The sequence below is a fragment of the Oenanthe melanoleuca genome, chromosome 2, assembly GCF_029582105.1.
Source record: "Oenanthe melanoleuca isolate GR-GAL-2019-014 chromosome 2, OMel1.0, whole genome shotgun sequence".
NCBI classification, from domain to species: Eukaryota; Metazoa; Chordata; class Aves; order Passeriformes; family Muscicapidae; genus Oenanthe; species Oenanthe melanoleuca.
In genome coordinates, this window is record NC_079335.1 from 20,195,951 (window position 1) to 20,222,796 (window position 26,846).

At 41.4% G+C, this 26,846-nt stretch overlaps 1 protein-coding gene across 1 annotated transcript; it reads right to left on the reverse strand.

Annotated features, from left to right (window-relative positions):
* Positions 1 to 1,118: 1,118 nt before the first annotated feature.
* On the reverse strand, positions 1,119 to 26,311 carry BAALC (BAALC binder of MAP3K1 and KLF4). Its single transcript, XM_056483997.1, has 3 exons — positions 26,086 to 26,311; positions 9,705 to 9,874; positions 1,119 to 4,715 (listed from the first exon to the last, which is right to left on the reverse strand). The coding sequence occupies exons 1-3, from the start codon at positions 26,246 to 26,248 to the stop codon at positions 4,611 to 4,613; spliced, it is 438 nt and encodes a 145-aa protein (XP_056339972.1). The 5' UTR covers positions 26,249 to 26,311; the 3' UTR covers positions 1,119 to 4,610.
* Positions 26,312 to 26,846: the final 535 nt, after the last annotated feature.

Sequence of the window (26,846 nt, forward strand, 5' to 3'; positions counted from 1 at the left end):
ATGAGGGATATTTGGCCTGAGGACAATGAAGTTTTAGTTTTGAAACACTGCAGTGTATTGAGTTCTTCAAAATATTTGCCTCACTATGAAATGAAGAGGACTGTGGACACACTGTGTACACATTATTATTATGTAGCTCATGTAGCACCTCCTAAGCATTCATTTTAGAAATGCCATCTCAGCACATAGTCCCCAGAGGCACGAGTGGAATAGACTCCATCAAATTTAAGCTCTGGGGGCTTCACTTGCACACACCCCTGCCACCCCCCACCCCACCCAACAAAGGCTCCACTTGCAAGGTACTGTCTGATCCCAGATTTGGAAGCATCCTGTTTGTAGGGTTCCCATGGGCTATTACACTCCTGACTGCTGGACTATGGCTTCCTTGTGTCCCTAAATCCTTTTTCTTTTTTGGCACATCTGAAAGCCATTCCTTTGATACTATTCTTCCTTTTCCACAGGAAACAAACCAGTTGTGTGTCAGCATCCTGGCCAGGAATCAAAGAGAGCAAGCTACTTGTCAGGCAACACTTGGGACACAGACAATTAGGATGGGGATGAGATTTCAGCAAGAGCCTTTCTTGTAGTAGGGAAAAATATAATGAAAATTTCATGCAATTTAGAAAAAAAAATAAGAAGTGTTATCTGTAAAAGTTATGAGTTTATTTCTATTGGCAGAGATCAAACAATACTACAGCTACTTTTTTATCTTGTGCTCTCCAGTTCAGACAGGAATAAGAGTTTTTCTTTTAGGTATGTATTTTAGTTGCCTCATGGCATCTTACTAGAGAAAGTGTCTCAGATTCCCAGTGTCTTCCACTTTAGCATGACAGCAACCACAAACTCTCCCATTTATAATTACAGAGGTACAACTGTATTTTGACCTCATAATCCCTCTTTGGCAATTTCACCAATTTCTTATGGGAATATATACATTTTACCTTCTTCCATATGACCAAACAGTCCATGAGCCACAACCTGAGGACATCAGATACAGAAATATTCTGATTCCATGAATAGCAGATGTGGGAACCATTCATTACACCTTTGCACTCTTTGATCTCAGCTTTAAAAGCTAACCCAACCACAAAAACAGAAATGTGAAGTGCATAGAGTAATAAACAGACACATTAAAAATTTTATTTATTTTCATTTTTGAATTTAAGGTCAATCTTCATTAGTTTGCAGAAAGTAAAAAAATGTTCCCGTTAGTCTAGTTTGAATTTAGATGTATTTTTAAATAAAACTAAGCCTGCTTATTCAAATACAATTTCTGTGCACAAATTATATAGCTCATTCTTTTCATAAGGCATGTAAAACATTTCAGTTCAAACATTAAAATATTTTACATTTGGGTATCAGAATTACAAACAGAAATTGAAAGTTCTCAAAAAAAATGTGCCTGAACTGCATAAGTACATGCTAAAGACATTACAAAATACACATGCAGAGACATGCACAGATAAATTTTATATGTATATGAACATACTAGGAAGATTAAAAAATACCTGTGTCCTGGTTTTTATGAAACCTCAGTCATTTAACTAAAAAGAATGCATGTTTAATGGAGTACTCATATATTGCTTACACAATAATTATAGCTTCCTATTTATGTCAGTACAAAATCATTTCAGTCACACAGTAAAATTGTGTGTCTTCCAGTCAGTGTCCTACAGTGATGCTGAAATGATGAAATACATTAAGGAATCATAAGGGAGAAGATGAAGGAATAGTGCAAGGTAAAGCTGTACTGAATCTTTGAGAAGATTAATTTGCCTCATGAACTGTAAATCCTCTCTGTTCTTTAGACAATATCCTCTTTCTTTTGAATGATTCCATTTCTCACATAGTGGAAGAAGACATATAGGAAAATTCTATGTATATATTGTGTTGGAATTGTGGAAACCTGACAAAGTTCCTTTCTGTTTAAAACCTGAACTTAGATGAATCATAAGAACTCACCATCTGCTGGCACATCATTCCAGCAGAAAGTGTGTTGTTTCAGTGTGCCTGTAGAAATCTTCATGTGTAGCCAAGGGACAGCAGTCAAATCATGTGGTAATAATGTCTTTTGGGGGGAAATTGCATTTCAAAAATCCTGGCATATAAGACAGAGATGCCCACAGGTCCTTTATCTGAAAGTCCATATCTTTTAACATAATTATTTTATTTGATGTCTTTGAGCCATTTATATGTGAAAGATGATGCTCAAAGAACAGACCCTGTAAATAAGACTCCTCATTTCTAAGAAGGCCACCAGGAGTGAAAATGTCCAGATGATTCTTTGGGCTTGCTTCTTCCACTAAAACCAGCAGGGGAATCTATTATGAGGACTCTAAATTGTCTAAAGTGGTATGGACTAGATTCTGTCACCCTAATTATACAGTGGTATATTATTTTATAAACAAATTGATTGTTTCTACTTTTGGTTATCTCTAGTAGAAGGAAAGTAAACCTAAGTATATCCCAATCTGTGTAGAGAGGCAAGATCCACATCTCCACAACATGCTCTTAGTTTTATTAAGGTTGTTGGAAGTTTGCACATCAAACACTAAGAAACCACCTGGGACATTTTCAGTTACTGCCTAATGAATTAGAACAGTAATGATTAGAACAGTAATGAGATGAGGAGTGTGTATAAAATTGCTTGTTACTAAACATGGCTTTTACCACAGAAGTTGGATCCAATCTTTGAATGTCATAAAGTTAAGTTTCAGGATATAATCAGGTTTCAGGGATCTTGGAGTAGCTCAGGAACATTATCATGAGCAGTCCAGGGCAGGCAGCACCCACCACTCTGCAGCTGCCTCCCTGATGGGGGACATGGTCAGCATGAGAAGGTGTGTGCTGTCAGACAGATAACTGAGTACCAAGGCCATCTCCTGCAAACCCTCCTGTCACATCTCATGCTCAGAATACAAGACTCAAGAGCTGCTTCCCTGATGGCTGCTGGCATGAGCCAGGGCTGCTTCATGTGCCATGCAGCTCATGGGCTTTCCATGGTGGGACCCAAGCCACCTGACACATCTGGTCAGCACATCACCACTAAATAGTTTCTCAGCTAATAAATAATCTCTCTGCCAGGACTCCTTTGTTCTTGCATCTATTCCCTCTAATGTGGTATCCACCCAAGGCCACAACCTCTGGAACAGCTTCTTACACAACAAACCTTCCCTTTTGCCTTCCTTCAAAATCCTGTTTACCCTTAAATACATCAGGATCATCATTCACTTTCTGCAACTTTCTTGTATCATACAAGTTTATACTGTACTGTCTCTGCCAGTAAATCCCTTTAGAATATGCTGTGGTATGCAAAATTCTGGCTCTAACTCTGGATTCCAGTTTGCCTTTTTGTTGGAGTAATTAATAAACAATTCCTAGGAAAGTAACTCACACATCTAAACAGCAAGCTATTAAAATGATCCTAACACAGAATAAACCAGGGTTCAGTTCACAATCCTATTTATACTTGTTTGCCTGTTTTGAGTAGTTCTTTTAAATGGCCCTTTGAGACTACTAATATATATCCATATATATATATATGTCTGATAGGGGAGGCAAATAAATTTACCTATTTTATCTTCATATACATGCAAACTCACAGAGAATATATAATATTACTTCCATATTAAGAAGTAATATGTTGAATTAATTCCTAGACTTTACTATACTGAACATTTATATTCCTTTTAGATATATATTTATTATAATCTTGGAGTAATGTGGTACAGGATGCTCACAATGTATTAAATAAATTCTTCACAATGAATTAATTTTATCTTATCGAAGGAAGTTGATTTTTTTGAACTGACATTAGAATATGGCTTTAGAAATTGTGGTTATTTTCATGTAATCTTAATGGTAACGTTTTTCCAAGTCAGACTGGGCTTCAACATAATCAAAGAGGTATTTATAAAACAACCAAGTAGCCATAACTCTTTTTACTGTTTAAGACTAGGACCTTAAAGAAAGGCTGTTCAATATGAAAGTTACTACTTTTGAGACCAAAATTATGTCAACATGAACAATAAATAAAACTAAGTAATTGAAAGTTTAATATATTAAATTATTACTGGATGACTTAGCTATATATAACCTATATATATAGTTGAAAAGAGATTTAGTGGAAGACTAGACTTTAGTCTCACTTTCTTGAGATGCTTGGGTTTGTGTTTTAAAAGAAGTGACTGCTTTAAATTAACTCTGTGGGTTTGAATGTGCACACTCAAAATCCCTTTATGACTAAAAATGCAGACTCATTTGCTCATTTCCTGGTTTTAATTGTGATGAGCTGTACCCCTTATTATCCAGCCTCATCTTAATAGCAATGCAGAACAGGACAGACACAAGGGATAACATAGAAGGTAGTGAAAAACAAATGTCATGAATTTCTGTGTACGTCTGTGTAGTGCCACTGCTTTAGACAAAGGACTCTGAAGATCCTGCAGTGCTTGCAGCTGGTTTCCACAAGACCTGCTTCTGAAGGCACTCAGTAGCAGCTGCCTGCTGTATTCAACCTGGAACACCTAGAGATCTTCGTGTCTTCAGTGACTGACATTTAAAGTGCAGTGAAGTTTTGTTAAGTCCATCCTCACCTGTAATTTTCTTCATTAATTGGCACAATTCTTTGTTTTTCTTCTGTCACTTTGTCTGATGCCTTTTGTAACATTAATGGTGACTTCTTGTGTGGACATTTTCTGTGTGTCCCATTTACTCTGTGAGAGTTTTAAACAGTACAATGAGTTCCATCATGACAACAGAAAGAGTCATTGATGATTAACCCCTAATTTACAAAAACAGTTCTACTTAATAAAGAGAATGTCTCCAGCATCCTTCACACGGCACTGTGATGCAGAGCAGCTTCCTCATTCAGAATGGACAAAAGCTTTTATACCTGCTGCAAAGGCAGTGGGTGTCAGTAGGCTTTGGATCAACCTTCCTGCCTATAATTATCATCTCTGCATGTGTGTACCATAAAAACAGAGAAAATAAATCTGGTTTCAGTCCAGCAGTGAAATTTAGAAGTTCCTTTTGATGTCACTGTGAATAGTGCATCATTAGCCTGAGACAGAATTTTCTGTACTTGATTTTATGTTTCTGATGTGAAAATATAGTTTTAAAGTAACACTTCTGCCTGCATACAAGACCCAAGCACAATATATACCTTTCAGAGCTTCATCATTTTATCTTCAATATTCAAAAAAGTCAATCTGTCTGAGGCATGCAAGTGCATCCCTAATTTAAATTTATACTTTTCCATCTCCCTCTGTCTGCTTGTTGCCATAAGCAATGCACTATAATGCACAGGAAACTGGATAGGTCTAACAAAGTGTACCCAGATCTGATAGAGACACACAGCTGAGTTAGGTGGGTTTGATTATTGCATTGCCAGTGTTCCATGAGACTATTTGTCAGTGTAATGAATACCAGGTAAATTAGGCATTATTCACATGGTGATAGTGCCAGGTAAAATAATGTCTGATAAAGTTCAGACACTGATGTAAGTGGAAGGTTCATATATACCACAGAGCAACACCTGGAGTTAATTTGCTGCTGTGTATTATTTCACATTTCTGCAGCCTGAATACACCAGCTCCTTTGCTATCTGCTCCCCCAGTGCTACTGTTCATGCAAGTACTTGCCAAAGTCTAAAATGAAAATCAAACCAGATTATTGTCAGTCAGGGACATAATCTGGATACCACATTTTTTTGGGAGAGGAGCCTGACCAACCTATTACCCTTACTGGTATTAGCACTCTTTTCTTTATTACTGTCTTCGTAATCATTATCATCGTCATTGTCATCATCTTGTATTTCTAAACTGTTTTGACATTACTGTAATGAGAGGATGTTTAAGTTTCCAGTTGGTGTCAAACCTTTTCTCTTTCAACAGCACAAGTTGTACCTGTCATAACCAAGTATCAAGGGATAAGGCAGATGGCTGCTTTAGAGCAGGGCAAAGTGAGAATCAGAGAGGTGACATGATTTATCCCCTGCTAGCCCACAGACTGATGGTACAACCCAAGTCTTCCAAGAGCACCATGTGCTGCATTGCACTGTATTCTATAGCATGTGGAGACAAAAGAAAAACTGTAGTCAATGTGAATGTCCAGGTAAACAAAATGGAATTTTGAGCTGCAGGGAATAATCGCCTTTTCAACCCTAGGCATCTAAACATAAGGTGTTCACATTATATGTTCATCTTATGGTTCCTAAACAGTGGAAAAACAGAGATGCAGAATGGCAGACCAGAGCTGGAGCCTAAATTAGATACTACACTTTCTCTCTAGGTATATATATTTACTTTTTGACTATGAGAAATGCAGACAACTTCCTTTCTTATGCACCTGCATTAGATGTATGTAAATACATCTACAATGTAGATGATGGAGAATAATGTAAATGCTTTTGTTATCATCAGGAATTTTCTTCAGCACTGATACATGTTACTGAATGTATCTCAGCTAGAAAATTCAGGAGGATATCTTCAATGTCATGGGGCCTAAGGGCAGGAACCCACACTTCACTGAGCAGTACCATTACAGTCAACACTCACATTATTAATATGTTGTGGGAATTTGCCCATACTTCCTACTAAGTGCAATACAGAAGTAATTTTCCACTCAATTATAAAATTAGCAATTTTCTCGAACAGTAGGACAGGTACACACTGTAATTATCAATTGTGACCAAGTTTTTTCAAATTGGATTAATAATTATGTAATTCTGTTTGACCATATCCAACCTCACCAATTAAAATTTCTCTGTGGGCTAGTGGCTATGACAAGCATTTGGGCTTTTAATTTACAGAAATCCCATGGTGCTGTGGAATGTGTCCCTGTCCACCTGGAGGTGCAGTGTCTCATTATAAGATACAGCAGTATCTTTTATGCCACCTGGGAATATCTTTGTACTGTAGCAATACAAAAGATGGTAATACAATGGAGGTATAAAATAAATAGACTGATGTGTTGCATGTTAGCAAATGCAAGGTGAAGTTCAATCCAAATTCCCTTTTTAATTTGCTCAGACCCCTTGGTTTAAAGATGTAACTCCCAAGATGGGACAACTTCTTATGGGGTGAGTGTAGCAGTTCTGCCACATGCTGTGCTGAGGCACTTTTGGTGTAAAAATATCAAAAGACAAAGCTCAGTGAGCAGGAGGCCCACACTGGCAGTAATTCAGCAGAAACAAACTGTGCATGCCTAAGGAGCAGGGACACCAGGGGAGCTTGTTTCATGTCTGAGAGAGGCAAGAAACAAAGGATGGAATTCCACAGAGATGTGGCAGTCATTCTCTGTTTAAAACAATGCAGCAAACAGGAATTAAGCCACAGGAATGACCCAAATGGTGATCAAAACCTGAAATCTGCTTGAACTTGAAAATACATTTCTTTTCATGCCCCACATATGCTAACAAAGTAAAACCTGTACAATCTTTACATATAAAGTCACTCAAACTCCATTTAAGTGTTTTTTAAACACTTCTTAAACAAATTATGCCAACTGCAACTTTTTTCCTCGATCTTCAAAGAAAACAATATGACTTAACAGGGGAGGGAGGTCAGAGGAGACTCTGCCTTTGTGTCCTGGGGTGGTTAACAGGCTGTACTCTCTCCTCCCCCAGAGGAGAGATAACCTGTCAGATAAGCTTTTTTCCATAGTAATACTATTGCTTATGAACTCAGTTTGTGGACCTTACTCTGTCCAACAGGCAAGAAATTGCACTGTTTGTGAATGTGGAGTCCCACTGAATTTGTCCAGATTTACAGTGCAATGCATGCCAGTTTTGCATCAGGGACTGTGCCACTACATCTGCAGACAACACAGAAAGAAAGGGGAGGGGGGGTCCTCCCTTTCCTAATTTTTTTATGTGACAGAATAATTGGTGTAGTCAGCAGGAATGGTCAGTTATGGATAAACAGTTATGCAAGTATGAATGTGCTCCTTCCCAGGCAGGCAAGTAATGTGCCCAAAAATTCTAGAAAGGAAAAGCAATTATTTGTGCAGTATTGGAGGCTTGCTAATCTTATACACAAAAAGGAATCAAAGAGTCCTTCTTCCCTCAAATATATCATATATAGAACATGCTGCTTTGAAATCAGAAAATGGAGTATTAAAGTCATCATTGGCTTTTGAGGGGGAAATAAAATAAAGATTGGAAACCCAAACACAAGCAATAACTGAGAAAGATAATTTTAAGATTCTACTCGCTTCAGCAGAGCACAGGGAAAGACAATTGTTGGAGAAATTAAGTAGGAAAAAACCATAGAAGAGTGAAAAAAAATTGGAGAGAGGAAATAGAGGGCAGGAAAACAACTATTTTTGGAAACTGAGCAGCTGCACAAACAGTCACAGAAAGAAAAGGAGATAAAGTGAAAAATGGAAGAAAAGCTAAAACTTACACATAAGAGGTCTGCCAATCCAGCCAGCATTGTACAGATAAGAAAACCAGCTGTATCCCTTGGAGAACAGTGAAAAATCTGAGGGGACAGTGGCCACTCACTGTTGTCTGCAGGAGACTGAATATCAGTATTACACCTTTAACTATTGCTGTGCCACATTTTGTGGAACTGGTAATGCAAATTCAGGGAGCATCCTGTTCATGGAGGGTAAAATGAGATGTAAAAGATGCTATTTATGATTCCACTCTGGGAACACCTCAAGGCTCAATTCATGCTTACCCAGAAGGGAGTGCAGTTTACCTTTGACAGATTCCCACTGAGATACAAATATTCAGCCATGACTACACATTCTGTGATTGCCAAACTTCTACATTCTCACTCTATCCAGATGTGAAATTAGATGATATTGTAGTAAGAGGAAACTCCCTTGAAAGAGTAGGGGAAGCAGAAGCAAGAGCATGGCAAGCACTTCTCAAAGTAGAAATTGAGATTCCCCAGAAATGCCAAGGACCATGTAAAGGACTTTGCCTGCTACATCTGCAATTAACCCAGAAAACAAGGAAGTCTCCCTTCCCCAAATTTTTACCTAACACCTTCTCATATGAGAAACCAAGGAAGCAGTAAACCAGCTATAGATTTTAGCTTTCTTTAATCTGCAGCAGCTCAGCAGCTGCTATGCAAACAGGGCAGCAAGTGGAAACCTGTAGGAAGCAGGCAGGTGGGTAGGAGCTGTGGCAGGAGAAGGCTGGTCTTTGGTACAGCCCCAAAGCCTTGCTCTTACCATGTGTACAGTGTACACAACACATAAGTGAGGGGAAAAAGGGGGGAGGATCTGATCCAAAGCCTACTGAAGTTATTGAAAAGACAGCCATTGAGTTTTTTCAAACTTTGTGTCCAGCTTTGAATGAGCCAGGGTTCATGCAGTGTACATATTTTAAGCAGAACAGCAATTAAGAGAAAACATGTTTCTTTTCAGATAATTAAGCTAAATAGTTTGCAGGATACATGCCACAGCTGGACTGAGTTGGAAAGAAATGAGGTGGGGGCTTTTTTTACCGTAGCAAGTGTGTGTGTTACTCTGACTGGCAAATAAAGCATCAATTCTGTGGCTGTTCAGGCATGAAGCATTGCCAGAGGAGCTCAGCTCAGTCATTCCATGGCTGTAGCGCAGCCTGACACCATTTTCTCATATCTCAAGACATCAAACACATTAAATTTCACTACAAAGAGAAATGTTGTCACAAAAGTAACTTAGTTGAAGCTAGTGCTGGGCATTAGGAAACATAATTCCACTCATACCTCTGTGGTCCTGAAGCCATTCTGTCTCTGTGTTGTAGTTCCCATGCCATGGACTATGGGGTTTGCACCCTGAGTGCCACAGTTGTTCCTCTTCTCAGCGTTCAGCATTCCAGCTGTGGCTGATGCTGCAGGTACCCCTGTGTGAGCCAATTTCCCATCCTCCAGAAGACCTAGTAGGGACACATGCAGTTGGGAATTAATACTGAGGAGCAGTTTGCAGCTGGCTCTGGTGCCCCTCTATTTTCCCCATTTGTGATCATGTCAGTGGTGCTAGGTGTGGTGCAGTACACAGTGAGGACAATCTACCTCCCTGTGGCATCTTTGTCTTGGGCCTTTTTCCTGTGGTCTACTGCTCTGTGAAATATTGGCTTAGAAAACATGGAAAAACAGTCAATGAGTGCAGCATATCAGAGATTTTTGTCACCTGCAAGTCCCCAGTGACTTCTCTACACACAAACCTCCTTGCATGACTGAGAGTCAAACTCAAGACCCAGAGAAGGTCCCATTAAATCTGTTCCAGTTCTGGGAAATGAAGGGGTTAGATGTGAGCATGACAGATGAGACCAGCATGGGTGGAAGGGTTGCTCTATACATGGCCTTGCCTTGAATATTTTTTCATTTGAAGTTGAGAAATTTAGAAAAAAATTATTTCATGTTCTTTTGTCTATCAGCAATCAAATAAATGAGTAATTTGCTTTCTGCTTTAGCTGTGTGGATACACATGCATCATACAATATGATATTGGACAGAATAAATGAATTTTCCCATCTTACTGCATTAACAAAAATCATTTGTCATTTATGGTGAGTGCAGAGCACTCAACATCTGGTTGCAACACTGGGTCTGAAAATCAAATACAAGGAGTAAGTGGGATGCATGACTGTTGCTTCCAATTCCATTTTTGTCAAAGCTTATTTATGAAAAGCTTTATGTTAAAAGAGAAACAAAGAAAGCAAATTTACCAACTGATAATCAGGTATCAAACCTAGAAAAATTAAAGACACTAAGTGAGAAAAAACTATGTGGAAAAGCAATGACAAATCAATGTTGCATGAAGCGCCATTGTGTCATCTAAACCTTTTGCATTAATCAGGTAGGAATTCAAGTGCTGTCTTAAAAATATTAAACAGGAAACAAAGTCCTGAATTCTTTTTCAGAAATCTGTAAAAAAAGATGATTTGTTAGTAGAAAGCAGAGTTTGTCAGCATTAGCTAGCAAAGGCAATGCCTGAATTCAATAAAGTTTCACCCCAATATTCAAAGCCTTAGTCTTGAAAATATATAAAATTCTGTGAAGATAAAAGGTCTTTAAGATCTCTTCTGACTCAAGCCATTCTGTGATTCTATGAGTTAAGTAGTGTGAATGCAAACTAGTCACTGCATTTCCCTGAGCAGTCAGAAGATGGAGGCAGAGTACTCCAAAGGCATATTTAACTTGTAGTGGTGGTAACTAATAATGCTGTTATCTAGTTTTTGATAGAAAAAAATTGAGCTGAAACTTGAAAATATTATATTAGAATTTATTTTTTAAAAGAATACTTCTGTCTTTGGAAACTGCCTTTTCTGCTAGATATAAAAACTGAAGTTGTTCTTATGTCTAAATTTAGATGCAGCTTCAGTAAGGCGACAGTAAACCTCATTTCTCCTGCATGTCCCAAAATTCCCCACATACTCATGCTTGAGGTCTTACCTCTTCCTATCACTCCACAGGGCAAGAGGCCAAAAATGGCAGGTGCAGAGCAGTAGGTGGCACAGACTGATATTGCAGACAAACCAGTTGTCAGGAAGGGAGGCAGAGAGGCAACGAGCCATGTGAGTCAGAGCTCAGCCAGGAATCCCCTGCTTCCCCTTGCAGTGGAGCCCTCATAATAAGCTTGAGCACAGCTTCCAACAGGCAAACTAGGAACTACATACTAATTCCATTAATTGAGCCTTTGACATTTCAAACATCCAAATTATGAGTTTTTCCTTCTGTGGAGTCATCCTATGAAATTACTTTCTAGCATGTGTCTTTTTGGCCATCTGGCCTCTGACTAAATTGTCTGGTGAAACAGCTGTCTGCTAAAAAGCCATTTTGTTATTAAGTATAATTGTTCATTTATCAGATTATGTTGCATCTTTTGGTCTTGTATAGAAAAATATTTTTTATATGACTCCATTTCCAGAGGCTGGTGGAAAACCTCAATCCTGAAGATGGTATAGCTGGTTCATTTTTTGTCTCTGTTAGTTTGCACCCTGAGCATACTTGCTGCATCCTGCATTGCAGGGGTGTGATTTTTTGCAATGCTTGTCAAATATAAACCAGGTATCAATATTTGAACCTTCCATTATCACTACTATATTTTCAGATGGGTGATCTAATGGTCACCAATACTAGGCAAAAAGATTTTTTATTTTATCCTGTAATATGTTTTCTATTCTGAAGTTAAGAAACTATTTTAGAATTCGTTTTCATAAGCAAATGAATGATTTAGATGATTTAAACAGTGGACAACAGTTTAATGGCTCCAGTGACTTGTGCTTTATGTATGAACACCAAGAAGAAATTACAGTGAGAATACATAAACAGTGGTGTTAAGAACACGAGATCTGTTGGCAATCCATAAAGCAACAGCTATTTTATAGACTAGATACATAACACCAAATGATGGTTGCAAAACAGAGATGATGTTTAAGAAGGATAGGATCACATGGTTGCTTTTAAAATAGCAAATATTTCTGCATTGCTATTTAGGATTTGCCACAGTACAAAAAAACAAAGAGTTAACTCTCTTATGTACTTATCTGGAAATTACAAGCCAGCAGGGTGGCAGTACAAAGGGTCTTGCCTCAGTGTGGTTTAAAACAAGCAAACTGTTGAGATATTCATGCCATCCTCACAGCAGGGGTTTGGTAAGTAATCTCCTTGGTCTTTCCTGGCAGAGCCTCAGTTTACATCAGTTAAATCACTGTAGACATTTAAATGAATGGATTCAGTAATGTTGTTTTCATTCTCATCTTCTCTTTCATGGCACCCCTGCCAAAAGTCTGTGGGCCTCTTTGGGGCAGGGGGAACAGCAGATCTCATCTCAGTGCTCTGTCAAATACACATATTTTACTTTCAAATGAACTGGCAAGGCTACAATATTCTCAAGGCTCCATTCCCAAAACTTGGGCTTCTGGGTGATTATTCAATGCCCCTCAATGTAATAGTGAACCTTCCCTCTGGAATGGCTGCTTGGGGTTTGGAGGAATAGATGACAAGTGGCAGGTATTTCCCTGCATGTAATCAGGTTTATTTGTGAGGAGAACACACCAGTTCTCTCCCAGTGGCCTCAGGGAGAACCCCCTGCAGCAGCCCCATTGCTCACAAACCCAAGTCCACCTTTCCAGCACAAAGTGTGCCTAAAAGAACTTGTCCTCCCATGGCAATGGCACCACCACCTTCCTCTTCACTTGCTGGGCTGCACAGGCACACTAAGTCCTGCCTTTCTTACCAGGCCAATAAAAATCCTGCAGGCTGGAGTTTGACAAATGCTTTTTTCAGCAGCATCAGGGGAAAAAAGGGTTATTTTAGACTGAAATCAATCCTACACTTTATTCTGCCCCCAATGACGCAAGCAGTCAGACTGGCACAACTTGGGAGGTAGCACAGGAATCACAACAAGCAGCTGACAGCAGCATAGGCTGGTGTGCTCTCCAATAAAACAAAACTAACACAATAATTCTTAAATTCTGAATGTGCTTTCATAAATTGTCAGGCAGCATCATCCCAATTTTGTAGTGCAGGAGATAGATATTTAAAATTGCAGTCAGAAAAAATTGCTCACAGTCTTGCAAGCGAATGTCCATTCACAATGTTTAAATCATGCAGCTCTAAACCTCCACACATTAACATGGGGAGGGAGCTAAGAAAGCTTAGAAAGGGATCATTTTAGTAAATAGCATGTTCATCACAGAGAAGTCAGTGAAAATGTAAAATACAGAAAGAAAATTTAAGACATTAGACTCATATTTCTTATTTTTTTCTGGTTTCTTTTATTATAATGACAACACTAATGATAACAAAACCAAGGACAAACATTGCATACATGCTGCTCTAGTTCTTCATACAGCCTGGTTAAACCTAAGAATTCAAATTATTCTTAATGACAGTAGCTCATAAAGAGGACAAGAAATTTTTACTCTTAACTCTTTCTAAGCAGATTTTTAATGAATATTTTTGTATCACCTTTGTATAAAGATGTGAAAAGGGGGAAAATCACGTAAGTAATTCAGTTTGTGAGAGTAAAACTGGTCTAAAAAGCAAAGTGGTGTCATGGATTGACATCTGGCACAGAGAGACAGAGAAGAAATCTAGGGGGGACAATTTTGTAGTTCTTAATGATCAGGACCACAGGAAACTTCTCAAACCACAGATAACACATAGGTAGGTCTGCCTGGATCTCCTGCACAGACTTCATCAAAAGAGTAAATCTTAGTAAGGTTCAAGATGACCTGAGAATGTCTGAGAAAATCAGCAGTGCTGCAGTAGCTAATGCTGTCAAGAGGTCTGGGCAGGGTATGAAGCCTTGTAGTAAGGAGACAAAGTTAATCTTAGCCAAAAGAATCAACTATTTGTGGAGGAAATTTTTCCATGTGTGTTTGTCACAGTATTCTCTCACTTTATTTTAAAGTAACAGGTAGTGACCAACACAGGACATGAATTCTGACCCAAACACACTCTAGATCTGACCCAGTACCCACAAGAGCCTGTGCTCTCACTGTTCTGTCATGGAATAACAAGCATGCATTTGTTTAAAGCAGGGGGCTGTTGATTAGATAGATTTATACCTTTGAAACTGACTATGAGCAAACCAGCAGGGTTCAATTTTCTAATTCAGCAACATCCTTTTTTATTTACCAGGGCTGGATGTTATCTCATGCATAATGCATCAGATGCTGGTTCAGAAAATACCTGCCTAAAAAGATGCTGCACTGTAAAGATGGACTCTGAGAAAGCTCACAGTGAAGACAAATGAAAAATGTTATCACCACATACAGGTGCTGCCAGAGGAAATGTGTTTGCATCATCACCAAGTTTCTTGCATTTAATGCTACAGAGTGATAATAAGTATAGAAAGCACAGAAACATCTGTTTTCTCTGCCTATTTTCCTGATTTGAAACGATATATTTTTGGGAAGGCCACTCATCTGCAGGCCTGAGGGCTGGTGCATGCTTCTGCTGCAAAAACAAGACATAGCAAGGATCCAATTAAAAATGGAGTGGAGGCTGTGACAAAAGTCAGGTTTAAGTCATTTCCTCCAAAGCAGTAGCCTCAGGGATGAGCCCAGATGCTCAGGAAATATGCAATAGCTCTTTTACCAAACAAGAAGCAATTTAGAAACTTTCAGGCATAGCAGAGTGGGTTTGTGAGCTAGGATGAAAGATCCAGATTTACAGGGGTGGGACCTGCTGCAGCAGGAAAATATTATCAGAAGCAATGTTTTGTATCAGTAAATACAATAATACAATAAATTTGTTTCCCAGAATGATTTCTCTGAACTCTAATGTGATAATGAATTCTAGACAGTGAAGCAAAACACAGCAAACACATTTGCACTTTCCACACATTTTGGAGGTCTCCCCAAAGCTGTCTCCAGGCAGGCAGGGCTGAGCCATGCCCAGGCACACCACTGGTGTGGGGAGGCAGCAGGGAGCTCTGTGCCTTCCTCCTTACCTGCAGGAGGATGCTTATTTGAAGTGAGCTCATCCTAAAGCACAAACAAGTTCTCAAGCTGCAAACCTTCATATCGCTTGCATGGCCTGACTTCACAAGCACATGCAGATGCTAAACCTTTGCAAATTGGTATATTTCAATTTCAAATTGTGATACAGAATCACAGTATAACTATCTTGTAAACAAACTTAACAGTGTTGCAACCATGTCTGTGAAATAAAGGTGAATATAAAATTTATATTTATTCTGAACAGGAAAAGCATGTTGCAACACTCTTTAACAAATGTGATCATTTCAAAGCTCCAGACAAAGAGTTCTACGTGGCAAATAGACTCCAGAAAATGCATTAAAGGGAATTAGCCTGATCATCAAGGGAAGATAAAAAAGGTAAACTTGAGAGAATTGTAATCATGGTGCTATGCAAGAATGTCAGAAAGACAACAGAGTTTAATGCATGAAGGTACAATTTTGGTAACTGGAACAAGACAGAAAAACCAAATTTTCACTCTATTTTGGAATAAGCACCAGCAAAATTTCAGAAGACCTTGACAGCTGAGTACATCTTTTGCCTGGGAAAATAATGACACAGAGTGGATTAAGCAACTAAACAGTGCCATATGATGTTCCAGAAACAGATCACTTCTTCCTCCAAGCTGAAAAACTAACACACAAATAGCAAAGTTCTGAAGTGTTTTTCATAGTACTGGATTTTAGAAGGATAGAGAATGGGGGTATTTCCACATGTAAATATACTGGCTGTGCTTCAGTAAAGCCCATGAAAAATACATGTTAAAATTTATACACTCCATGCACAGTACTTTATATCATGGGTCCAAATTATGGCAAATCAGCCTGTTTTCCAAAAGTGCTGGCTTTTGGCTCAGTTCCTGTCTAAACCCATCCTTAAAATGCCAAGGAATAGGTTCTCCTTACAGGAGAGCACTGTGTGAGATGGAAACAAGCAGCAGGCAGCTCTCAGCCATCCTTCCCACAGCAGCATCACCCTGTTCTGAACAGTGGCTTACAGCTGTAGGTGCTCACAGGCTCCTTCCCCCTCCTTTACCTGGGCTTTCATTCCTCTTTGGGATGTGGTAATAAAACATCTCTCATTATGACCTAGACTAACTTCCAACATAGACATGGAAAGCATTACTATCATTCATTACCTAGCTAATCACACATGGAATTTTAAGATGAGCAAAATGCATAGTTTCAATTAATCACACTGAGGAGCAGCAGAAATATTTAGGCAGACTAAATATAAATCCTCATGAAAGGAATTTAAAGTTACATGAAATGTGAGCTGAAATGGTTCTTCAGTTTTGCTTACCAAGGTTCAACATCTGGACTTGAAGTTAAATGTTCCAAGTACCCTGCATTTTTTTTAAATGTGCAGTACACCGCACATTTTAAAAAATAGTAATTGACTACTGGAATAATTTACAAAGGCTTAGGCAAAATGTCAGCCACTGGAAAGCTGTAAATTTAGTCTCAATGTCCCAAAGCTATGCTTCTTGTGGGAATTAACTCAGGGAAGTCCAGTGGTCTGTATGGCCAGGTGGCATTCCCAGCTCACAGTCCATGAATATACAGAAATGGACATGGCCTTACAGTCCATGAACATACAGAAAGGTTCTGCTGACTTAAGTGGTTCACAGTGTGACTGTGATCATGAAGTGCTTTGGCTTTAAGGTATCTGTATGCATGTGAAAAAGTCATCATTCACATTTAGTGCTCACCCTAAAATGAAAGCAGTAATTACCTAAAAACTTTATGCCATCAGCCATCAACCATTTCTAGATAAATCCATTGTATTTTCTCCATCTTCTCCACACAGAGTGTAAACACTCAGAAAGCACTCAGGCACCAGCATTGTGCAAATGTCAGATATTCATGCTTTTAGTGCTGCAAGTGCTTGAAACAATTCTGATGGCCCACTTGGGGAAGGCTAACATTTTACAAAAATGAAAATTGCAACATGAGGATGATATCCAGACAAAATGTACTGAGACAGAAACACAACTATATACACTGCTAGGAAACTGGTAAAAAATCTGCAATCAAAATATTTCAGTCAGTCAATAAAGAAAGGGCTGGTTATTTTTCTCTTCAGTAGCTAGTATGCATCTGAGCCATCTACCCTAAATCTCTCATCTCTCAGGAGGAACAAGGCTCAACATTGCTTTGTTTTAGTCAGCTACTTAAAATGTTAGGCTCAGTTAAGCAAACAGCAATGCAGAGCGGCTCAGTGAATTTAGGAAAACCTGAAAATGCAAAGTCCTGCCTCACAGCCTCCAGTTAATTGCTAAAGAGTCTCCTTCATCTACCTCTTTGACTTTCAACCTGTATTTTTCCTAAACAGAGCAGAAAAGGCATTGTGACAGTCTAGGGAAGAAGGTTGGTATTTTATTTTCTAATGTATTCATCAGAAGATAAAACTGCCTTATTGCATTATTTATTTGCACAGGGACCAAGCCACTGGTTTCATGTGAGACAACTGCTGCAAGATGTGTGCACTCACCACACAGCCAGAGAGACCTGGTCCTGTACTCCAGAAAAGAGTGAAAATAAAAGTAAAAAGAGGCTGCTTGGTGCAGGTCAAAGAGAAAGCCTTACAATAAACTGCTGGCTTTGACCATTCTGTTTCTGAGTTTTAACTATCACAGATTCAATTGAAGATAAAACCCAACTTTCAATCCCAGATTTCTTTTAACTGCAATCTGTTTTAAACTTCAGGAACATCTGAGGGGAAAAAAAGTTGGAACTAGCAATATCATTTCTGTTTCTATGGGGAGATATATTTCTAGAGCTGACAACAGTTAAAAAAGGACAGAGATTTCTATAACTTCAATGATGGCTTACTGCAATATGTGCTTAATGTGGAAATTTTGGAAATTTTAATCAATGAGCAACAAGGTAAACTGCACTCTGCACTGTGTTTCCTGTATGCAACGCATTGCACTTCTGCTTTGAGATTGGCAGGAATCTTTGCTTAAAACTAATTCAATTTTTAACTGTTTGCTGTGAATTCCACATTACCAAACTGGAAAATGCAGATTTAGAACTGTCTGGAAAGTGTAAATACATACCCAAGGAAAAGAAAAACAAATTGGAAATCAAATTGAATCATGATATAAAGGCTGGGATGGGGGAAAGAGTGCTATTTCCATGAGAAGAGTGATTTTGCAGAGCAATTTCCTTCTCAGCATCTTGCAGGCAGGATCTGCCATTGACAAAACCACCACTCAGCTTTCCTGCTCAAACTCTTTCAGACAATCTCCCCCTCCCACCATCCCTCCTCCCCACCACCTACTGCAAAACCAGAGTAAAACCTCTTCCTTTAGTTAATGACAGACCTTTGGCTCTCATTAACTCAGAATATTTTTGCCTTTAAAGATTTCAATGCTGCAAAAAAGAGGTTTTTTTTCCACAGGGAAATCATTTGGAAAGATGCTTCTAATTCATCTCTCCTGTAAATCAGCTCTATTGATGCTCAACTGCCTTTCTGCTTTCTGGTACTATCACAGCTGGGAAAGCCTTTCATGTAATTCAAGTACATGAATTTTTTAGTAAATTTACTTTATCAGTTGGTAAATTATTATACTGGGGTAAACTGTGGGTGATCAATCCCAGCAGGTCTGTTTTAGACTGTAGGAAGGGTTTATAAGGACTGTTGGCCACTAACAATATGGATACTGATTAAAGCCTGAGAGGTTTTGTGGAAAGATTATCATGATTTGGGTTGGCTGATGTTACAACTTTTGCAGTGTTTTGAGAAAATCCCAGAGGCACACAGTGCAATGAGGAGGCTGCTGGGGAAGGATTCACATTGGAGAAGTTCATGGAGAGCTGTCTCCTGAAAGAGGGACCCACGGTGCAGCAGGGGAAGGTCTCCTCTCCCTGAGCAGCAGGAGCAGCCTTGGGTGATGGACTGACCCCAGCCCCCATTCCTTGCCTCCTTGTGCCACTGGGGGAGGAGGCAGAGCTGGCAAGAAGGTGTTTTTAAGGGTTTATTTTGCTTCTCATTATTCTGCTCTGATTTTTTTAGTGTAGTAAATTCTCTTCGTATCACTAAGTTAAGACTGTTTTGCCAGTGACAGTATTCAATTAATGATCTCTCTCCCATGAACCCTTCATGAAATTTTCTCTCCTCTGTCCAGCTGTGGAGGGGAGTGACTGAGTGCTTTGGTGGGTGCCTGACATCTGGCCCAGGCCAGCCTAAAACAATGTGTTGAATGGGAAATGTTAAAGGTACTGCTCTCATGTATTCTCACTCCTCTCTCCAGCTGCTCTTCTGCAGGTTCTTCCATAGTTCTTAAATATGCTATCCCAAAGGTGCCAGCACTATGGTGGATCCATCTTGGAACTGCCTGGCTCTACAGGATGTGGGGAAAGCTTCTAGCAGCTTCTCACAGAAACCAACCCTGTAGCCTGCTCTCACTACGAAACATTGCCATGCAATCACAGTACTCCATTATACCCAAGGTCTGGGCTAAGATGGAAAGGGAATTGCTGCAATACGTCTACAGTCCAGGAAGAGCTGCATTTATTCACTTTTACTGTAATTCTGAACTGCAATAAGGCTATCCCCTGAAAATACCACATCAGAATGACTATTGTAGCTGTTTATTAAACATACCAGATTTTGAAACAGCCCATTAATAAAACAACATACGGGCATAAGAGCACAAAGAGATCCTGATATCCCCATGCAACACACTGATCCCTCTTTACCTCTTGACCTAAACCAGATGGTTTATTAAATATTTTTCTGCTGTCCAGCTCACAAAAAGCACTCTGCTGCACGGGGTTCTTCATTTCCAGCCTGGTGCTTGCATATTTATTCCCATTAAGCTCTTGACTTTGTGCACACCTGGGGAAGAGGGCGCGGATGACGCAGCGCGGTCCGAGCCAGCACCGCTCTGTTGTCACGGCAACTGGAGCTCACACATCCCAGCCCTGGCAGTGCTCTGCTGCAAACCATGCTCTACTGGCTGTCCTAAACCATGCACAACTGCCTGCCCAAAAACATGCACTACTGTCTGTCCTAAACCGTGCACAACGGTCTGTCCTAAACCATGCACTACTGGCTGCCCAAAACCGTGCACAACTGTCTGTCCTAAACCGTGCACAACTGGCTGCCCAAAACCGTGCACAACTGGCTGTCCAAAACCATGCACAACTGTCTGTCCTAAACCATGCACTACTGGCTGCCAAAACCAAGCACAACTGGCTGCCCAAAACCAAGCACAACTGGCTGCCCAAAACCAAGCACAACTGTGTGTCCTAAACCAAGCACAACTGTCTGTCCTAAACCATGCACAACTGGCTGCCCTAAACCATGCACAACTGGCTGCCCTAAACCATGCACAACTGGCTGTCCTAAACTTCTCTGCGAAAGGTGACCTCTGCATTCTGCACGAGTCTCGACCAAAGCCTAGCTCACACCTGAGCCTGGTCTGTAAAACATCCCAGAGTTGTGAGCCACCAGAAAACACCGGAGCAGCAGCACGAGCCAGGCATTTAGCCTGAGAGCAGAACAAGAACCATTCATAAACACACAAGCACATTAGGGCAATTATGCAAGAGAAACTGTTAGCCAGCCAGGTTGTCAGACAATGATAAAATTTCTTCTCTATTCCTCTGATTTTCTCTATTTATTTTACAAAGGGCTTGATTGCCCTCCCATTTCAGAGCTATTTTGCAAATGTCTTCACTGATCCTAAATTGCAGGTTTCATTCCTGGCAGACCACTTACTGCAGTTATGTTTGCTGATGCCATGAGCAAGTTTTCCTTCTGAGTACATCACGTGAGTCTGTGTGAAATATGGATAATGTTTTCTCTAATATGCTTCAGGGAAAAAATGACTTCACTAAGGAAAAAATGCTAAGTTCAAAGAATAAAAAGCAATTTTTTTAGCTGATACTGAGGGTCAAAAAAATGATAAAAAAATCAACAAATATTTTATTAGTTGAGGAAACTGAACAAGTCAGTCTTGAGGCAATCAATATTCAACTTTTCCATTCTGATACAAGAGAATTATTTTATACTTGGTTGCAACATCATTTAAAAATTAATTACTTTTATTTGCATTACAGTAAACAATCCCTGTTAAAGACTGGGGTCTTACTGTGCTGGTTGCTGTGGGAAAACAGTAAGGAGAGATCCTGTCCTAAGGCACTTGCAGCCCATGTGATAAATTGATTGTAAAGTCTCTCTGACCACAAGACAATATGCCATATCCATTCTGAGGCACTTTCAGGTATAATAAAGAAAAAAAAATTGGATACAGCAGCTGATTTAGTCAGTGAAAATAGAAAGAAGTAGCAATAAGATGGCTTTAAATCTCCTTTAAAACAAGCAAAATTTAAATTTGTGTTAGAGTTGATATTGAACGTGTTTATAGAGTACTTTTAGAGTCCTGGTTTCTACTAGTAAATTGTACACCTTAAATTTCTAGAATATACATATACATGTACATGTACATATACATATACATATACATACACATACACATTTCAGCAAGCTATCCCAATATAATATAACAGGTTGTGCAAACATGTTCCAAAACTTGACAGTTTTTTGTGTGCTCTTTGCGAATTCAAACTTTTCCCCATGGTTTGCAAGTAACCCATGGTGATTGCCCTGGGGACTCATCAGATTATTACTTCCTCTGAAAGTCATTACTTTGCTAACACTTCCACTTAGTTGAATCAGACCCTCTAAAGAGAAAGCAATTTGTGCAAGGAGCTGCAAGGATCAAGGAACGGTTACTAAGCAGAAATGCAGGCTATTATTTCCCCCAGCTGTAGCCTATGCAGTAGCTCAGTCCTGTGAAAAGTTCTTTGCTCACATAGCAATGGATGTTCTTCCAAGAAATTGCTTTATTGTAAGGGCTCACTGTGATTCTTTCCTTTTCCTCCCTCACAGAAGCCATTCACCCTTTGAACAGTACGTACACTTACCTTCTAGAAAACACTTTTCAATTCCAGCACCTGTAGTACTTCATGAATTTCTTTTCTGTCCCTCTTCCATGTCTGTTTGCCCTGTTCCTCAAAAATTGCCAAAAACCTCAGCAGTGTACTGCAACACTATTAAGTTGCATAATATACATTACTATATAAATTACAACCACATATATTTATCTGTTGGTGACTTCTCATGACCTAAGTCACTTCTCATGAACATAAAACCATCTCCCTTATTTTAGGTATGTTATAGCAACTAATACTGTCCTACATGCCTTCCTGTAAAAAACAGGAGGATTACCATACACTTTATAAAATGGATGTAAAAAATCAAGTAGGGAAATTAACAAATAGTCTAAGAAGGGGCCAATAGAAATTGGAAAAATAGAAAAGCAAATGAGAAAATTTTAAAACCTCAATACTTCCCTTTTAATTTAATTATATTTAAGCTTTCAAAATGCTTTGGTAAAGGTACAAACATTTGGCTACAGAAATACATAGAGTTCCAATGACAGCAGGCACAGAAAGCTAAATGTACTGGCTGAAAAAAAAAAGAAGCATATGATGAAATTTGTGGTGGTATGAAATTACTAAGATTAACATATGGTAGCTATTAACCCTTTCCTTGTTGATACACTCTCTGATTCTGTATACACAGCATTCTTTCATCCCTGAGTGATTTACTCCTCTTTACATTTTGATGTCCACTTCTGGTTTTTTTCTACAACTGAGACATGTTGACCATTACAATAATCTCTTACTGCTTTTGTCTTTTCCCAAAATATTTCTTTCATCCTATGTCTACATCTCTCTCTTCACAGATTTCCAGCAATTTATTTCAAATGAAAAATGACAAAGAAGAACTTCATCCTCTTTCTCCGTCCTCGTTTGGCTGGTGCCCCTTTCCCTGGCTGCCTCCTCCCTTTCTGTGTCCCAGTTACAGTGTCCTCCTACCTTGACTTGTGCCAATGTCATCTCCCACTTCCCCATCTCTCCCATCCTGCTCTTGTCCCCTCCCTTACTCCTCCTTTTTGTCCCTCACTCTTAGGTAGTTTTCAGTTCTCACAATAAAGATGTTTTCCTCTTCATGTCTTAAACCCATACTTGACCTCATTTACCCCTCCAGTTGCTCCTTCCTCTCCCTTTCATCTGTAAATTCACTTAAAGTGCTGTTTCTAGTCCCTGGAGTGCCACTCCTTATACCTATATATATATTCCTTCCCTACCTCAAATCTTACCCTACAACAGCTCTCCATTAAGTCCTTTATGACTTTTGAGGCACTAATTCCTCAAACTGCTGCCACCACAGCTCTGTTGAAGGAGAATCTTACCCTGAAATCCTACTCATCGTTTTTGCTCCTACTCTTTCCTTTCCTCATCGCTTTCCTTCTAATTTCTTCTGCAAGGTTTTCTTGTAAAGCTTCTCATGCCCTCATCAGTCTCTATTGTTCTCCTTATCTCTGGTATTCTCATCTCTGAACAAAGTCAATTATCTCATGCTGCTAGGAAGAATATTTATTGCTCTACCTCTTTATTACCTCCTATTCAGGGTCAGACCTTGGACTATCTAGCTTCTGTTTATGATGTTTAGGCACCAACTCAAAGTAAACATGGCTAAGATAATGCTGAGTGTGGGTAAAAAGGTGATACTCTACTTAGCTTTCACTGCTGGAGACAACACTGTTACCTGTCATTTGAACTTACTGACCAGCATCATCTTGAACCTCTTTAAATTCCTTATCTAATCTTCTTTCATATGATATTTCATAGACCCATTCACCTTAAATTTCTCATAATTTCCCATGTGACTACTACAGAGTCTTTCTTTAGCCTTTAGGAGTACAGCATAGACCCTTTGTGACTTCTCCCTCCCTATCATATTTTGATCAGCAGACAGTTGTGGTCTCTATTCCAGCTGGCCTGTGATGCCCACCTTTGTGAATTTTCGCTCCTGCACTTCCTTCCTGGTGTTTTGTTGCTTTCTACAGAAGTCTGTAAAGCCACATCTTTCCATCTGAACCTGCCTATAGGCATTTACTGCTTTATATGGAAATTATAATTTATTCTGGGCAGCAGCCATTTATACAATATCTAGCACAATGAATTTCTGGACCTAGGCTGAGATTTCTAGATACTGCTGCAATACACAATAATTCTTAAAACATTTTAAACTTCTCATCAGATCAGAGCTCCTCAATCCCTTTCCCATATCTGTCACTTCTGTAACACCTCAGGTGCACAACTAGGGATGTAGCATAGTGACAAGAACTGGGAAATTCAAACTTGCAGGTCTGCTCTTGTGCAGCTCATCCTCTGGTCAACCCTCTGTATATCAGAAGGCATCAGAGGTAGTGGGGAAGAAAGCTGCCTCTTCCCTGATTTCAGTGTATTTCCTAAACTACTTGTCTTGCAAAAGAAATAGCCATGATGTACTCCACAGCAAGAGCCTCAAGGACCGAGTTCTCTTCCCTCCTGGTAACATTGTTCCGGAGTTGACGGCGCCTCTAGCCGAGCACGGCCGTGAGACGGTCTCCAGAGCCCGAGCCGGGGCTGGTAGCCCCGAGCCCGGAGCGCGGCGGGGCCGCTCCCGGTGCTGCCCGGTCCCGGCTCTGCTCGGTCCCGGCTCTGCTCGGTCCCGGTGCTGCCCGGTCCCGGCTCTGCTCGGTCCCGGCTCTGCTCGGTCCCGGCTCTGCTCGGTCCCGGTGCTGCCCGGTCCCGGCTCTGCTCGGTCCCGGTGCTGCTCGGTCCCGGTGCTGCCCGGTCCCGGGGCCGCTCCCGGCGGGGCTGGCGGGCAGGGCAGACGCTCCGAGCGCTCCGACCCCCGAGGTTTCAGCGCAGCCTTGACCGCCCGCATTTCTTAGGGGGGCCGGAGGGCCGGAATAGGTTCTCCTACAGCAGGAAAACGAGAGGATCGGCGCACACCCCCCGTGCACACACCGCGTGCGGCTGTAGGTGTATATACAGCGTGTGTAGGGGCACACGCAGCGTGTGAAAGGGTACATATAGTGTGTGTAGGGGTACATACAGTGTGTGTAGGGGCACGCAAAGCGCGTATAAGTGCTCATACAGAGTGTGTAGGTGCACATACAGTGTGTGTCTATAGGGGCACGTACAGTGAGTGTAGGGGCACATACAGTGTGTGTCTATAGGGGCACGTACAGTGTGTGTAGGGGCACATACAGTGTGTGTAAGCGCACACAGCATATGTAGGTGCACATACTGTCAGTGTTTAGGTGCACATAGTGTGTGTAGGGGCCCACACAGTGTGTATAAGTGCACACACAGCGTGTGTAGGTGCACACACAGCGTGTGTGCGGGCACATACAGTGGGTGTAGGGGCACACACAGCGTGTGTGCGGGCACATACAGTGTGCGTAGGGGCACACACAGCGTGTAGGGGCCCATGCAATGTGTGTAGGGGCCCACACAGTGTGTATAAGTGCACACACAGCGTGTGTAGGTGCACACACAGCGTGTGTGCGGGCACATACAGTGGGTGTAGGGGCATACACAGCGTGTGTGCGGGCACATACAGTGTGTGTAGGGGCACACACAGAGTGTGTGCGGGCACATACTCAGTGTGTAGGGGCGCACATACACAGTGTGTAGGGGCACACACAGCGTGTAGGGGCCCATGCAATGTGTGTAGGGGCCCGCACGATGCGCGTCGCAGCCGCTCCCTCCCGCGGTGCCGCCCGCCTCTCCCGCACTCACCGGGGCGGGGGCCGCCCTGCTCCCGGCCGGGGCCCTCGGCGCTGCCCTCCTGCGGCGGGCTCTCGGAGTCCGTGTTGGTCAGCCAGGTGGACTCGGTCTCGCGGGTCCAGCTCTCGTAGTAGCGGGGCTCGATAGCGTCGGCGCGGCTGCCGCCGCAGCCCATGGTGCCGCCGCTCACAGCCGCCGCCGCCCGGGCTCCATCGCCCCGGCACGGCCGCCCCGCCAGAGCCGCTCACGCTCCCGGCCCCATCCCCGCCCGCCCAGCTCTCCCCGGCTCCGCTCGCCCTTCTACCCCTTCTCCCCGGCTTTATTATCTCCGCTGCCCCCCCACCCGGCTCCCGGCTGTCCCCTCCCCTTCTCCTCCCGCAGCCCTGCTCCCTCCCCTCCCGTTCTCCCGGCTCCCACCGCCTCCCGGCTGGTCCCGACCGTTCCCCATCCGCGGGGATTGCTGCCCCCGCCGCGGCGCTGGCTCTGCCGTGCCGAGCCCCTCCGGCTGCCCAGCCGGGGCAGGCACAGGGCGGGCGGGCAGCGGCTCCCTCGGCCCGGCCTGGGGTCTGCACGGACAGGATTTGCACGGCAAGCACCGCACAGCAGCCCCCAGCTCGTCTGCTGCGACTCGTGCTCGGTTTCACTAAGCCATCTGCCCCTTCCCTGCTCTAGCCGGGAGAGCCTTGCTCCCAATTTAGCGTTGCAGTTTGCTGCTGTCTAATTGGGAACTGAAGGTGCAATACTGAGTGCTCAACTGCAGAGATACTTCCACT